Here is a 17,480-nt window from a genome sequence, read left to right as displayed (position 1 = left end):
ATGGGGCAAAATTTAATTTTGTGCAAAAATAATTTTCGAAAGACATGAAGAAAAAAAACCAACATTCAGCCTAATTTCTAATTAATTGAAATTCTAATTAAAATCTGAAAAACGCACTCTAAAAATATACATGTCCCACTCAAACCCACTCTCAAAAATATACATGTGTTAAATTTGTGCGCTATAAGTCGAATGGTTTGTCCTATAGAGCATCAACACATATGCACGCATACATTCATCTTTATTATTACACGCACACAATAAACATTTTTTTTTCTTTTAGAGATTTGCAGTTCTGTACGAATGCTTTTTTGTACTCACATACTTATAGCTACTAAAGTCACACACTCTAATATTTTTTTCGGACCATCCATGCCATATTTCTTATGAAACATGGCATGGATTTTCCTGGATATTGATTTTATTAATTTACACACTGACAGGACACATACTTTTAAGCACAGTAGCATCAGTTTTTCCCAAGGAATTTCATGGTTGAAAGAAGATTCGTTACATCCTTTGATGCTCTGTCATGTTTTTCTCACAAATTGTCAATGGGAGTGAGGTCAAGACTTCGAAACTCAAAGCAAGAATGAATGAACCTCAAGTTTTTGAAACCAATGATCCACAATGAGAATTCAAATGAGTCCTAGTATTGAGAAATACAGTCTTGAAAAATATCATCACCTTCAGGAAAAAAGTAATCCATTGAAGGAATAAGATAGGATCATATACTGAGGAGACTTGATTTTATTTTGGCATAGGGTTTCTGAGCCAAGTCTAACCAAACAGACGTACCATAAAGATGAACATAACATTTACACTAGAAACTTGCACAGTGGTACAAGTACAGGAGAGTACAGTGCTTTATAATCTTCTTTTTTATTTCTGATTCGATTATCGGATTGAAAGTTCGTGTGATCAGATGAATCCAAACATTTGTTGCCATTGCTCAAGGTTTCCATTGGCCCACGCTTAATTTTATTGTGGCACAGTAATGGTGAGCCAAACGCAGCCAAATAGAAACACCGTATGATAAACATACCATTTCCACTAGCATAATGGTATAAGTACACAGTGGTACGATGCTTTATATGCTTCTCTTCGGGTTTGAAGAGAGTTCGTGTGGTCAGATGAGTCCAAATTGCTTGTTACCATTGATTAAAGCTTCAATCTGATGTTCTTTGTAAAATTAGGATATCTTTTCTTCACTGAATCGAAGCCATACAAATAATTCTTGTTGCAATGCATTGCAGTGCTTTGCAAGAATTCTTTTAAGTTCTCGTTTCCTCGTGTGAGTGAAAGTTTTCTTTCTCTAACTGGAATTGTTTAAGTTTTCACTGGCTTGAACCCATTCTTTAGAATTGTTTTCCGAACATTTATTTTCCGCGCATATGTAGATTGGTTCAAATCTTTCTAAGATTTTATAGTATGCTAGACAGTATGAAAGCCCAAGACTGGTATCCTCTGTGCTGTCCAGAAAATATCACTTTCAACTCGCAGCAAATTTTGCATTTATAGCGACAGCATGAGTTCATTGCAAACGCTCTCTAATTTTCACTGTCAGATACACCCAGTTGTTCATGAAATATTCATCCTTTTGCGCACTATCCAGAATCAGGGTTTTTCAATTCTTTTTTGTTGGGTTCCCAGCCATGTCGGGATTTTTGGCAATGAACTGGCAGACAAAGCTGCTAGAGATGCCTCCTTATTTTTGCTGCGCCCTCTTGCTTTTTGTGATATCAAGAGATCCTTTGCTAATTTCATATATAAATCATGGCAGGAAACATGGGATCAAAAAGTCAATAACAAGCTGCACGCTGTTAAACCAATAATTGGTTTGTGGTCGGCTCTGCCTTTGCGAAGACATGATGTGAAGTTGACTCGTCTGCGTGTGGGGCACACCCGTTTCACTCACAAATATTTACTATTCGGAGAAAGGGCACCTACATGTCCTACTTGCGATACTGTTTTTAGTGTTAATCATATTTTGATTGAGTGTTCAAATTTTAATACTCAGCGTATTCATTTTTTTAAAACTTCATCATTAACAATGTCGGACTTAGTGGGAGTAAAGCCCCATGGAAATCTTTTTCAGTTTTTAAGGGCGATTGGTTTTTACGGATATATCTAGTTCTTACCATTTTTTTAACTTTTTACCGTGTGGAATTCAAACTTTTAAAGTAACTCTTTTAAAAATGTTTTGATACAATTATTTTAACTTTTTTTCTATTCCACGATCGACAATATTCTAACCATACGTTTGGCGCAGTTTAGCCAAGGTTGGCTCTTGCGCCAATAAAACTCACAACCAACCAACCCAAGACTGGTAATTTCAACTATTTCTTTGCAAAACTTTTGTCCTTGATCCATGCCAATGATTTGCCTCTACTTGTAATCTGATAATTGTTGCTGCGACCACTTATGTCTTACAGCCATTTTTACTTTGAAATAGCACTACATGCAGCTTCTACACTATTTAACAAAGGTAATGGGGACTGGTTTATGGTGCGACAGTTTAGAAATTGCATGTTTAAATTCACATTGCAACCTTTTTGTTTGTTGCGAAGAAGTATATTTAGATATGACATCAAACATAATTCTGTAATAAAGTTGTTCTATTAAAGTATAAATAAACCTTAAGAATCAAATGAATTCAGTATCATAAATTTCAATACTTTATGAAGTTCTACAACTTTATATTCATTCTCATTTTGAAGCTTGCTGTCATAAAATATTTATTTATATTTATTAAATTTTGCCGCCAAATCTTTTATGTTTAACCACATCATGTATTATTTATAACTTAAATTTATAAGCACCTTCACAGTGATAAATTGCTGTACAAAAATTACTTAGTAACTTACTTCTCTAAATTTTTGCTTTAAACCATACATAAATATATATGCGTCCTTTATTTAATTCAGTCATATATACTACTTAACTATACTAAACAAAAAAACCCGACATTATAAAAGCATAATAGTCCATTTATGTTTAATTATAGGGTATTAAAACATTAATGGCACTATTATATAAACGGTAATGATATTTTTAAAACTTCAGAGAAATAAATCTGCCCACTTTCGCATCGTAAAAGAGATGTTATGTCAGCTGTTAATTTGCTTTCTACGTTTTTATGTCAGTAGTTAATAATATAGAAATTCCGATGATCTTGTAATTTTTTTCCCTTCTGAAATTAATTTTGTATCCTTGCATTGGCTGAAAATAGAGTTTTATGACTCCAAAAATTAAGAATATTGTGCATAAAAAGTATATAACTTTTTGTTTTATAACATGAGTTATTTAAGAAATAACTTTTCTTTAAATAATGAGTGAAAGTATAATTTTTTGCAGTGAATCGGTTGTAATAATATGGAACAAATTTTGAGCCATATTTCGTGTTAACTGGTCGGTTTTTATGATCTTTCGTTTTCGAAATATAAATGGCTATTTAAAGCATGAAATACTGGTCACTGTTTCACTTGTAAAATAATAATAAAAATATTTGTTGTTTTTGAAGCAGAAGTAGTCCCCCCAAAACTTTCTCGCATATTCTCTAATAAAGATGTTATACCAGAGAATACCTTGCATTGCATTGGCGTACAATAGTTGATATTAAACTTTGATGTGTATGAAATATTAAACTTGAATGAATCTATCGTGTCATCTTTGGCGGTTACGGCGGTTAATAGTATCAAAAAATCGAATTTGTGTTTTAGACTCGTTTTTCTCAACAGATTGAAATAAAAATTTGACGCAGAATGACATTTGTAGTCACATGATTACATACCACATTTGATATATTTAAGTCATTGCAACTTTAAGCTATCGTGTTTACATATTTCTGAAAATACAGACCGACAGATGGACAATTCCTTTTTGGATTTGGCTCAGAATTTGATATATATCTAGAATATGGATGTTAATTCTAAGAATCGAATTTTATCCATCAAGCTCTCTTCGTTTTGTAGTTGTGTTAAATTATATTCGAACAGCCGGACAGACAGACTTTCTGTGAGCGGATTTTGCTCACAATTTGATAGAAATTTACAAATTTGATATAAGAACCATATACCAAATTCCAATCATCTAGTTTGAAACGTTTTTGCGTTATCTTCTTTAAACCATCGTAGCGTTATAGTTTTTTAGTTTGATTCGTCTGTCTTTTTAGTTGGAATTTACTCTTTATAATACAGAAGCGAAAAAAATTAATTACTTTCAGAAAATATATCTACTATCACTGTGATGCGCTTGTGCATAAACGCAGTTACGAAAAAAAATTGAAAGTATTGTTGTGAAATATATTTAAATTTGCCGCCTTTCCGGACTAGCTCGTTCATCGAGAATTTAGACTATTAAACCATTAATATGGAATGCACTTTAACCCTATAACGCGAATTTTTTTTCATGAAAACGTTGAAACACGAAACGTTTTTTTCACGTTCATTGCTGCATAGAAGAGTAACCATAAAATTTTAAATAAATAGCACACATTTTAAATATTTTTAATAATATTATAAATTTTAAATATTTAGCACAAATTTGACAGTAACTCGTACTCGAATTATACTCGGGTTTACGTGTTAAGTGGTTAAAAAATTTCCCTTTTATACTTGATAATACTGAGAAAACATGATTTTAATTGATTCAGTCTATTACAAATCGCTGAGTCTGTAACTTTGAAAAAATGCATATTCTATCTAATTAAAGCAAACATGAAAATCCCATTTCAGAATTAATGTCCGGAGAATGCAATTTTTATCTTAGTTTTATCATTAGCAAAAGTACAAAATTAACTGTTTTGATGGAGTAAGTTTGAATTTCAGCCATAACATTGAAAATATTGTTGCATATTGTGTATCGAATTTAAAAAATGTTAAAAAAATTATAAAAAATGATGAAAAATAATTGTGCGAAAAATAAAATCGATATCATTAAAAAGGGAATGTTTTGAGTTTTAAGATAATGCAAAAATTAATTTTTCGAAATTATAGTTTAGAAAGATTGGGACATCTATTTCCATAGGAAAGTCATAGCGAGTACCAATCTAAGATATGATTAAGTTTATTTTCTCATGCGATTAAACCTTCTGCTTGATGCCACTTTTTAAAATATTCATTTCTTTTAGACTTTTTACCCTCTGACTGAATGGAAGTTTGAGACACGGGAAGCTTTCCTTCTAGCCTTTCAAATAATATTTTGGAGTTCCATTTATTAACTAAGAAAAGTGTTGAATAAAATGCCGTTTAAAAACTTTCAATGGAGTTGTCGGAAATATACGTACAATAATTTGTTACATTTGACTGTTGCCATTCTTTAATAATTAATAAGAATGGATTTTGTGGTACATATTTTAACGTTTTATATATTTGTAGATATATTTTTAAAAAATTTATTAAAATCAGGGAAATAATTTACGGAAATAAAATTGATATCATTGAAAAACTAATATTTGAAAGTAATTTAAAAATGATTTTGCGGCCATAATATGCTCTGAAATTATTAAAAAAAGAATCTCATCGATTTTTTAAAAAAATTAAAAATATATTCGAAACCTTGAAAAATTCTTTTTTAGTCAGCAATAAATAACAAATTTGATAGATATGGACTCAATAAATCCGTTATGCAGAACATTTTAAACGAATTTGAATCATATACGTATCATTATGAAATTCTTAAATTACTGATGAAAGCCGATAAACATTATCATGTTAAAAGTGCTTAAGCAAACATAGTGTTAACATTAAATTAATGTCATTACAGTGAAATTGGCAGATTAGCATCCTAATTTTAAAATTCAAATTCGTTTTAAATAACTGTCATGAGTTATATATAAAAAATTAGCCCTGTAAGAATTTTTTTTATTATGTATGTATATATCACTAAAATGCATTTAATGACATGGCATTTAATTTCGAAATATTATAGTTTTTCACTTTCTCGTATAGAAAATATATAGAGGATGTGGCGGATTGGTATGAGAGAGGATAGAACCTGGGAGCTTGTGGTTCACAGCCCTGTAACATGACCACAATACAAAAGGAATTGCTTGTGTAGCGTAGCTGTTAACTAGCTTATAAGCTATTCACTACAGACTCTCCCTCCAGTGAGTCGGAGGTGAGACGAACGATATGGCTGTGGTGATGATGTATTTAGCTGTTGAGTCAAATGCGCCTGTACCCATTTGAGTAGCGCCAAGCGTTATGGCGAGCGTGTGTGGGTGAGTGGTTGCTGATGCTGTTGCTGCGTCAAGTGAGTCTGACGACTTTAGTTTGCTGTGGGTAGATGGCGCCACAACAGCTGTATGAAGTTTCATCGTCCGAGGTCACCAATGTGGCGGATTGAAATGAGCGAGGATAGAACCTGGGACCTTGTGGTTGGAACCTGGACCTATTAACATGACCACAATATAAAAGTAATTGCTCGTGTAGCGTAGCTATTAACTGGCTTATAAGCTATTCACTACAAGGGAAATCAATGTAATCGTCAAAAAATTTCAACTCAAAATTGTGAAGAATTTCCACCTTTCAGGTCTCCTTGAGTTGGAAAAAGCCTTTTTGAAATTTTGTCTGCCTGTCTGTTAATACGATATTTTTGTCTGCCTGTCTAATACGATAATTTATAAGAATGCTTTGATTTAGATAGATGAAATTTGGTTTATGGGCAACCTTAAGTTCGTCGATTCCTATCTTCTTCTGAACGATATCTGAGTTTAGAGTCTTTAGAGAAAGTCTGTATATCCGAGTACAAGTGAACTCGATATCTATACTTGATAGATAAAATTTTGTACACATATTTATCAACTAACATTCTAAATCCTTATCAAACTTTGAATCAAATGTGATTAAGGATTAATCGTCTGTCTGTCCGTACTATCTATCATACTTTCGCATACACTTAAACGGAATGATTTAAATAAAATTTGGTATGCGATCTTATAACTACAATTGTTGCCAAATCTTATATGCCAAATGTTGATTTTATTTGGTCGGAGAAAAAGCGTCCAAAATACATATTCTATTTTCCGATACTCGTGTATTAACCGCATATCATCAATTAATCGCTCTAAAAATATCGCCAAATATCGTTTACATGAGTTCACCAAATTCAATTAAATTACCAAATTCACTCCAAATGATTCGTAACGCCATTGTTCGCTAATGTTGTGCAACGCATTTACGACCTTGCCCAAGGTGAATGTCTTTGGTTTATGCGGGGTGGAAAAAAAGAATGTATTTGGTTTATGCGGGGTGGAAAAAAAGAATGTATTTGGTTTATGCGGGGTGGAAAAGAAGAATGTATTTTTTTTTAATGCGGGGTGAAAAAAAAAGAATGTATTTGGTTTATGCGGGGTGGAAAAGAAGAATGTATTTTTTTTTATGCGGGGTGGGAAAAAAAGAATGTATTTGGTTTATGCGGGGTGGGAAAAAAAGAATGTATTTGGTTTATGCGGGGTGGAAAAAAAAAGAATGTATTTGGTTTAATGCGGGGTGGAAAAAAAAAGAATGTATTTGGTTTAATGCAGGGTGGAAAAAAAGAATGTTTTTGGTTTAATGCAGGGTGGAAAAAAAGAATGTTTTTGGTTTATGCGGGGTGGAAAAAAAAGAATGTATTTATTTTAATGCAGGGTGGAAAAAAGAATGCCTTTGGCTTATGCGGGGTGAAAGAAAATTGCACTATTATTAGGGAATATTAGAAAGTTTGAGGGAGCACTTCTGCTAGCTTACCACAATGGATATATTTCAGTATTTAAGTAGATAAGATATTATTGAAATCATCTATATTATCGCATCGAATCGAATGAGATAGTTGTAATCTCTTTTTTTTAAGCCGATGCGTCTTTTCTTTGTTGAACTTCATGAAAACATCTGTGATATATTACAATTGGCTATTAAATATATCCTAAATTACAAAAGATTTATTTTATTACTTTTATTCCGTTTCAAAGTATGTATTCGAGATTTCAATATCATTGCTTTTAAATGGAGTAGAAAATAATATTGGAAATGTCTCTAAATATCAGTTTGACAGAAAGTGCCAACTTCTCAATTTTTTTAAAAAGATGATGAGCCTTTTTCTTTAAAGAACTTCATAAACGGAATTTTAGAATAATATAAAGAAATAAAAAATAAGCAGCCTTTTCCCAGTTTTCGTTTATTCCTTTATTTTATTCTTGGACATTTTGTAACACGCCTCCTTAGTTCTTTATCTTTAAATTGAATAGAAAATAATGTTGAAAATGTCTGAAAACATCAATTTGACAGAAACTGCTAACTTCTAATTTAAAAAAAGAAGATGGGGGGGGGGAAGAAGCTGACGAGCCTTTTTCTCTGTCGATTCGTGAAGACACATCAATGGTAAGTTATATGCGATTTGAAATATGAAGATTAGAACGACCTTTACTAGAACAAGTACAAAGAAATCCAAAATAAGTAACCCTTTCCCAGTTTTCGTTTATTCCTTTTTTTTAAACTTTATTCTTGGATATCTTGTAACACGCCCCTCCTTAATTTATACTTTCACATTGTCTTTAAACTGAACAGAAAATAATGTTATTGAAAATGTCTCTAAATATCTATTTGAAGAAAGTGTCAACTTCTCAATTTTTTTTAAAGCTGATGAACCTTTACTGTATGGAATTTCCTGTACAGATCAGTGGTCAATTATGTGATTTGAAACAAGCAAAATTTTAGAATGATCTCTTGTAGCATAAAAAATAAGTAACACTTTCTCAATTTTCATTTCTTTTTTTTATTTGTTTCTTGGACATCTTATAACGCGCCTCCATAATTCATATTTCCACATTGTCTTTAAGTTGAATAAGTCAATGTTTTTAACAATATCTGTACATATCAATTTGACAGAACATTCCAATTTATCAATTTTTTAAAGCTGATGAGACTTTTTGGTACAGAACCTGTACACAAGAGTGATCAGCTGTATGCGATTTGAAATACTCAGAATTTTAAAAAGATCCTCACTAAAGTAAGTATAAAGAAATAAAAAAAATAAGGAGCCCTTCCCAGTTTTCCTTTCAGACTATTTTTTTACTTGGTTTTTAGAAATCGAGTAACTCGCTTCCCCACTTCGTACTTTTTTGGAGAAAGAAGGCATTCCTCTGGTGTCGCATTTTGCATAGAATGCGATTGATTTACGATGGAATGTCTTTTATGCATGAAATGTATAGGTTCACAGTTTGCATAATCAATAAAGAAAGATAAATCTTTCGCATACAATTGGGCATTCTTATCGATTTGTGATCAGAAGATCCCCAAAAATGCATTCGGAAAAGTGATTTGTTTTCGTATGACCATAAATATGGATTTGGTTTTCTCTAAAGTAACGGCATCATTAACCATAAAGTGGATTTTATGGAATAAAATCAGTTCGAATCAATATTTATTTCGTAGAAATGCTTCGAATAAAATGTTTGGTTTAGCATCTATATGTTGCAGGTGGGCAAAAGATAGACGAAATTCTCAAAGGAACTTCTAAATGTTACTATTACCAGGAAAAAAAGCGACATAACAAATACAGCTGTATGTTAAATATAGAAGTGTCATTTTTAAATCCTTAAAAGAATGCATAATGGAATATATATGTATGATTCAGCTACAATTTTTCCAGCAGCATTCATATACTGTACAATATTATGACATTGAATAATATTTGCTATATTTTATAATATTGTTGAACATTGACTAATACAATATCGCGCAATATTGTTGATCATTGAATAATGTAATATTAGTATTGTATAATATTGTTGAACATTGAATAAAATAATATTAGTATTGTATAATATTGTTGAACATTGAATAAAATAATATTAGTATTGTATAATATTGTTGAACATTGAATAATATAATATCGCGCAGTATTGTATAATATTGTTGAACATTGAATAATATAATATCGCGCAATATTGTATAATATTGTTGAACATTGAATAATATAATATCGAGCAATATTGTATAATATTGTTGAACATTGAATAATATAATATCGCGCAGTATTGTATAATATTGTTGAACATTGAATAATATAATATCGCGCAGTATTGTATAATAGTGTTGAACATTGAATAATATAAAATAGCGAAGTATTGTATAATATTGTGCATCTTGGTATGCGACCTGAAATATGGAAAAAAGAAGGAACCGGAATAATGAGAAGTTTATTTTACATAATGAATTTTCATCGGCATGTCAGTTTCACACAGTTATGTTATTGTAAATTTGCAAATAGAACTAACTCATTATTAAATTTATGCTTGCAATTTAATGACAAGGTATGAGAGAAAAGGGAGAAATGGCATTAAGGAGATAAAATAATTTTACATAATGAATTTTTATCCGAATTTTGATTTCACACAGATGTCCAGATGTGCCAGGACATCATTAGTTAGGACAGTTCTAGTTTTTCGGTTATTTTTTTAAATGACTGGCATAATAAACTTCAATTTCCTTTATTGTTTCATTACCATTGTTAAGTTTTGAAAAAATAATTAAAATAACTTTTTAGTGAAATTCATTTTTAATTGTGAGTTGAAAGCATATTTGAATATGTCTGTTTCTGACAATGTATGTCATTTTACTGTTTCCAACAGATGTTTGTCTGGGAGGGTTTAAGCTCTTTTATGTGAGTTTTGGCTATTATTTCAGGGATAGGGAATACTTAACTGCAGTGAACCTTATGAAGTTTAACAAAATCAATTTTTGTTAAAAGACAGTTTGGATTTAATTTTAATGTTGGACAGAATTTAGCTTCTTTAAAGCTCTGCAAGTAACTGTTATATTTCCTATATTACAACATGAACTATGCATCATCCAATAGGCCTTTCCTTAAAATCCTTGCTTACTTCTTTTAGATTATCCAACTGAATTGATAATACTATAAACTTTATTTTGGTTTTATGTGTTAAATTCTGGAGCTATATATATAATTGATCATTTTCATCTGGATAGTTATTTTTCATTGTTTTTGTATGTTTTAAAATTTATTTTGTGGCAATTTCTGTAGTTACCAGATATTGAAAAAATATTTCTATAATTATATAAAAATATTTTGTATAATTTTCTTCTTTTTTTGTTTGAATAAAATTTTCTTCTTTTTTTTTCTTTGTATAATTTGAGTAAATTATTTGGCTTTTGATGCTACTAATTACATTTTTTAAGGAAATTTTCTGATAAAGGAAGCATATTTTTAAATCTCAATTTTAAAAAAATTATGGGCAGAAGTTTACTGAATTGTTATTGGAAGGGAAATACAGTGAAATTACTTCTATACCTCTCTGTAAATTCGTAAAACTTTGATAATCCATTCGGAGAAAAATTTCTTTGATTTTTGAAAAAATACCAATAAATTGAACGATTCGATTTTTATTTCTGATCAATTTTCCAGTCGATTCAGTGATGTAATGACATTTCATTTCAGAATGTGTGTAAAATAACCTCTATAGTTATAATGTGGTTGCTGAATTTTTGTATTTTTTAGCTACCAGCTACTGGGGCATCTATGAATCCAGCTAGATCTCTTGGACCTGCTTTCGTTTCGAATACTTGGACTAACCATTGGGTAAGAGAATTAACTTCGTATTAAAATTGATTTAAATATGTTATTAGAAATTAATACTGATTTAAATATTCTATAACTTCTGAAATTCTTGATAAAAAACTGTAGTCCATGGCGAATTCTCAACTAAATCAAAAGTCAATAAGTTGCGAAAGGGCACAGGCAGGTCCGTCTGCAGCTGCCACATATATCTATCAAAAATAAGAATTTTATGAATTGTAAAATATTAGCTTTAAAATCATTATTAAATAAATTATTTATATTATATATCAATTATTCATTTAATTATTTATTATGTTTCACATGAGAGGTCGTGTGAAATAATCATTTTTAATGTTATATGTGTTGTAAGTTTATCATTTCTTTATATTCCGACAAAATTAAAGGCTTTTATTCGAAAGGTGGAAAATCCCTTATTAATAACAATGATTAATTATTCGAGAATTTATTTCTGCATTTACCATGATATACATATTTTTACAATATTTTTAACATGAAATAATAAATGAAAATAGATAGTTTTTATTTAGATATAACGACTGTTAATTTCGAAATTAAATTGACCAGTTATTAAAAGAGCGACCTCAGAAAGTACTCTACCAGATTAAATAAAAGACCTAGATTGAATAAAACATGCCTATTTGAATATTTCTCCTATTGTGCAGTGTACCGCATTTATAATAAAATCTTGCGTGTGATTGATTGATTGATTCGTGATGTTTTATAGAAATAATGGAAAATAAAGTTGCCACATCGAACTAATAAATCCACGAGTGCAAGAACTACATGTCTAAGTCAATACTTAAAAATTAATTTCTATTTTAAAACATTAATTTATTCCGATAACCGGTAGGAAATTACAACAGTCATTGGCAGCATTTGATTGACTTTTTCCTGGCGCCATCTGTATGCAATAATTTTAAGTACTAATTATAATTCTAACATTTAAATGCGATATTGAAATATATGATTATAATTGTTTAGAGCGATTTTTGCAAAATTTTAGTTCACTTAAAAAAATAATTTCATTTTTGATCGATACAGGAAATTATTCTTTAGAGAATGAAAATTTTATTAATTTTTAACCGTGGAGAATCCCTTTGATTTGAAAAATAACTTTTGCCCCAGAACGGTAAGAAAAACGAGAAAGAAAATAAATTAAAAGTATAAATAATCGTATGCTATAAATATTGACATCTCGAATTCACAGAGACAAACTAAAATAAAAAACACTAATTATGAATGAGGCTTATTGATTTAGGGAAAGTATTTGACACTAAAAACATAATTGGAAATTTGTATCTGCAGAACAGTCAAGCCAACTTAGCTGAAATATTCAATAGGCAATGTTGGCTCTATTTTTAGAAGCTCGAATTTCTTTGCTGTATTTTCAGTGTAAATTAATGTAATGTTCAGTGTAAAATAAATTGGATTTGAGCGACCATGTACTCAAGTTTATTCAAGTTAAAATTAATAATCGTTTAAATTTCATTATACTATCCTAAGAATGTTTTCATATTTTTAGATTTTTTAAGACATCATTACTGTTCAATTTTTTTTAAAGTTATAATTAGCTGGCTAACTCGGTAGCAACCACCTGGGCAAACCTCTGTATTAAAGTATATAAATTATGTTAAAATCACCAGGATTATTGTTTTCTAAAAATTTCAATTAAATTCTTTTTACTTAATTTAGTTCGAATGTGTTCTATTCTTGTATCACAAATTTTGGTAGCTATATGGTTCCTGCTATTACAGAAGTCTTATGTATAGTTATGTTCAAAGTAATAAAGCACTTATTTAATTTCCCGTCATTTGACCTAAAATTTGAAATTCATTTTAAACCAGAATTGATCAAACTTCGTCTAATCTAACAATATGCTTGTTTTATTGAATTATGCTTATAAAAATTTTAAGAATAAAATGTACAATAACTCAGTGTTGAAGTTTTGTGTATATTACAAAATAAAGTTCATGATTTAGGCGATATCTCAAAAGATGATTTGATAAAAATTTGCTTGATTCAATAAAACAATTCAATGTACTGGAATAAGAATGTCAAAATTTTAAACCAAGATGCTACAGTTTATGCATCTAATTATAGGGAATTAACAGTATTTAAAAGTAGATGAGCTTCAAAAAGTCTTTAATTATTGCTTTTTTTGGAAATTAAACTTTACAATAAATATAATAAAAAAATTAGAACAAAAATCATTAAAGCATTTTTTTAATGAAAATTCATGGAAAAATAAGTCGAATCTCCAGCTTTGATCATCAGCAGGAAGGAATTACAAATAATTTATTCAGGAAAAAACAATTACCAGACGTATAATTTTTAGCAACAGCAATAGTAAAGACGATTTGAGTCCCATGGCAACAATGAAAATATTATAAAATATGCTTACAATCTTGTTAAAAATTAAAATTAGACAAAAAATGATGGTAACTACATTGATATTATTGAAAAGATATGTTGAATTTTGAAACAATGTTAATATATTTGTTACATTTTAGGAAGTTATGACGGGAAAACGCCAAGACTAGACTCGCTTTTTAATTAATAAAAATTCTGATTAAAATTTCGGAAGAATCGTTTCGACGAACATATTCCCTTCTTAGTTTAAGATGTATTCTCAAAGTATTCTGGCCGATTTTAGTAGAATCCGCCTTAATTAACTGTCGTTTTGTGAAGCGTATGCACACATTCTATTTTATTATTAGAGCGATTACGTTTAAATTTAGATTTTTGTATGAGGGATACTGAAGCCTCGGTTTAGTCCTCCCTAAGTTTTCGAAAAATACAATTTTGGAAAATGTCCGTCCGTCCGTTTATCTTAAAAATATTATCTATCTCTTTGAAAGTATCCTCCTATATAAATGGTGTTTCAATTCTTCTTAATATTTAGTATTTAATAAGATTACTTTTAAGATTTTAAATTAAAATCAATAAAATATCTTGTTTTTGAAAGTGGAGTAAAGAATTCTTAAAGCTTATATTCTCTAGAAGCCCAAGAAGATTTAATCCAATCACTAATCTTAAAGATAACATTTTTGTAAACTTATATTAAATACATTATAAATAATTTTTAAATTATATTTATTTTGCAGACATTTTAATATCAGAATTTATAAAAATTAAATTAAAAATTTAATTTAAGGATTATTTATAAAATTTAAAAAAAATAACCTGCTATTAGAAATATTTTCTTAAACAATACTTATGTATGCATTTTATGGTTGGCCTTATCTCACAAAGTAAATCTTTCTCCCATGATAAATTTAAATTTTGATTTTGATTTTAGGTTTACTGGGCCGGACCTGTTCTAGGTGGATTACTGGCTGGACTTATCTACGAGTACATCTTTGATTCACCAAAGAAGGTTTTGCCTGCTATCAAAGATAGAGAGGATTCTGATAAAGGTTATCTTTTGTGCTTTAGCAATCGTTCCTAAATTTCGAATTTTTTTGTAAGAAATTTGGAAAGGTTTCAATGGAAATAGCAAAATATAAAAAGCGCCTTGAAATGGAATCAAGATTTTGATTTATCTGTTGATATTTTTTTCATATCGTGATTGTAGAGAGGCAGAAAGGGACCACATTAATGCATTCTTAAGAAATCAAAGTTATATTAAAGCTTCATATTTTATCTGTTGATATATTGAAGCTTGATTTTTTTTATCTGTTGATATTTTTTTCATATCGTGATTGTAGAGAGGCAGGAAGGGACCACATTAATGCATTGTTAAGAAACCAAAGTTATATTAAAGCTTCATATTTTATCTGTTGATATATTGAAGCTTGATTTTTTTTATCTGTTGATATTTTTTTCATATCGTGATTGTAGAGAGGCAGAAAGGGACCACATTAATGCATTCTTAAGAAATCAAAGTTATATTAAAGCTTCTTATTTTATCTGTTGATATATTGAAGCTTGATTTTTTTTTATCTGTTGATATTTTTTTCATATCGTGATGGTAGAGAGGCAGGAAGGGACCACATTAATGCATTGTTAAGAAACCAAAGTTATATTAAAGCTTCATATTTTATCTGTTGATATATTGAAGCTTGATTTTATTTTATCTGTTGATATTTTTTTCATATCGTGATGGTAGAGAGGCAGGAAGGGACCACATTAATGCATTGTTAAGAAATCAAAGTTATATTAAAGCTTCATATTTTATCTGTTGATATATTGAAGCTTGATTTTATTTTATCTGTTGATATTTTTTTCATATCGTGATGGTAGAGAGGCAGAAAGGGACCACATTAATGCATTCTTAAGAAATCAAAGTTATATTAAAGCTTCATATTTTATCTGTTGATATATTGAAGCTTGATTTTTTTTTATCTGTTGATATTTTTTTCATATCGTGATTGTAGAGAGGCAGGAAGGGACCACATTAATGCATTGTTAAGAAACCAAAGTTATATTAAAGCTTCATATTTTATCTGTTGATATATTGAAGCTTGATTTTTTTTTTATCTGTTGATATTTTTTTTTTTTTTTTTTTGCCATATCGTAAGGGTAGAGATGGGGAGGGGCCGCATTTAAACCATTGTTAAAAAAATCAAACTTACATTAAAGCTTCAGTTCTAATTTTTAACCTAGTGCATTTGTATGTTAATATATTTTTCTAGTGATTTTTCTAGAGATAATTAAATCTGTTTTGCTCCTTTTAAAACAGTCACCTATTTTATGTCTTATTTTCAGAGGCACTCATTAATTTCTAGCAAATATGCTGCTTAGTATATTTACAAGGTTCTTTATCTTGTATACAGTAGATGCAGTCAGTGATGCACTTAAAAATTGCTGAATTCATTTGATAGTTCAATAGAAAGCAATTAATTTATGGGAAATATACAAAACGCGGCGACGACGGCAAGAAAAAAAAAACCTACCCTTACGGTAAAGATCAGTATGTTTTCAACATAAAACTGATAAACCTATTCCATTAGACAATTCGTCCTAATTTAACAGCTTTTCTCACATAAAAATGATTGTATGACGTACAGTTCACTATATTGGCTAAACTAAAATAGATAACGCCATCGTCAAGTTGGAATTTTTCTATGGCGATAAATATAGCAACTTTAAAAATCTTGGTTTCGAATGGAAATTCCTGATTTTAAGATAACATGCATTTAACTAAGCCAAGAGTAAAACTAACGAATTCAGTGTCGATTTTATGCCAATGTTTACCAAACTGTGCCAAACTTTTAAAAACTCATCAAACGCCCTTCATCTTGGAACCAAGATTTTCTATTCCAAATTAGAATACTAAGCTTCAAATATTAATTGATTTACAACAATTGTCAAGTTGTAACCTTAGAAAAATTCCAGTTTAATGATGGTATCATATAACTTAATCCAAACAAGTCCGGGATCAAACTTTTGTAAAAATACACAATCCAGTGTACAGAGAAGGTTTTTAGCCTCTTCTAATTAAAAAAAGATAACCAATTTTTTTTTATAATTCATATGGTGTATTATTTTTATAATATTTTTTTGAGTATCCAATAATATTTGTGAATTTAGAGAAGTTCTAAATATATTTGATTTTGGAATTTTTACCTACGCTTATATATATATATATATATATAATAATATAATATGTAATGATATTTCTTAATTTAATTTAAACCCTAATTAATTGCCTAACTTTTATCCTAAATTAAACTATGTTACCGCACTTTAAAATTTTCTCTTTTTTCATCATCTAATTCCCACTTTTTAAAAAAACTATTTCTAACACGTGATCTAGAAAGCTGATGACTATTGCAATTTCTCACGCTCCGAGTTAAGGCATAATAATCCCTAATCCCAAATTTATTCTTTTAAACGTACGTAAAATTACTTTTCCTAAGTCGATATGTGTCAAAAAAAAAATCCCTATCAGAATCTTA

At 29.5% G+C, this 17,480-nt stretch overlaps 1 protein-coding gene across 1 annotated transcript in view; it reads left to right on the top strand.

The window, feature by feature from the left end:
- LOC129976074 (lens fiber major intrinsic protein-like) overlaps positions 1-17,480 on the top strand; it is a 157,865-nt gene that overhangs the window by 135,635 nt on the left and 4,750 nt on the right. Inside the window, exons 3-4 of the mRNA XM_056089446.1 lie at positions 11,500-11,580; positions 14,879-14,996. Of these exons, the coding sequence (XP_055945421.1) occupies positions 11,500-11,580; positions 14,879-14,996 (199 nt within the window). The remainder of the gene's footprint in view (positions 1-11,499; positions 11,581-14,878; positions 14,997-17,480) is intronic.

This window comes from Argiope bruennichi, chromosome 7, assembly GCF_947563725.1.
Source record: "Argiope bruennichi chromosome 7, qqArgBrue1.1, whole genome shotgun sequence".
Taxonomy (NCBI): Eukaryota; Metazoa; Arthropoda; class Arachnida; order Araneae; family Araneidae; genus Argiope; species Argiope bruennichi.
Note: the sequence above shows the minus strand (reverse complement) of the source record. Positions and strands in the feature narration are given on the sequence as shown.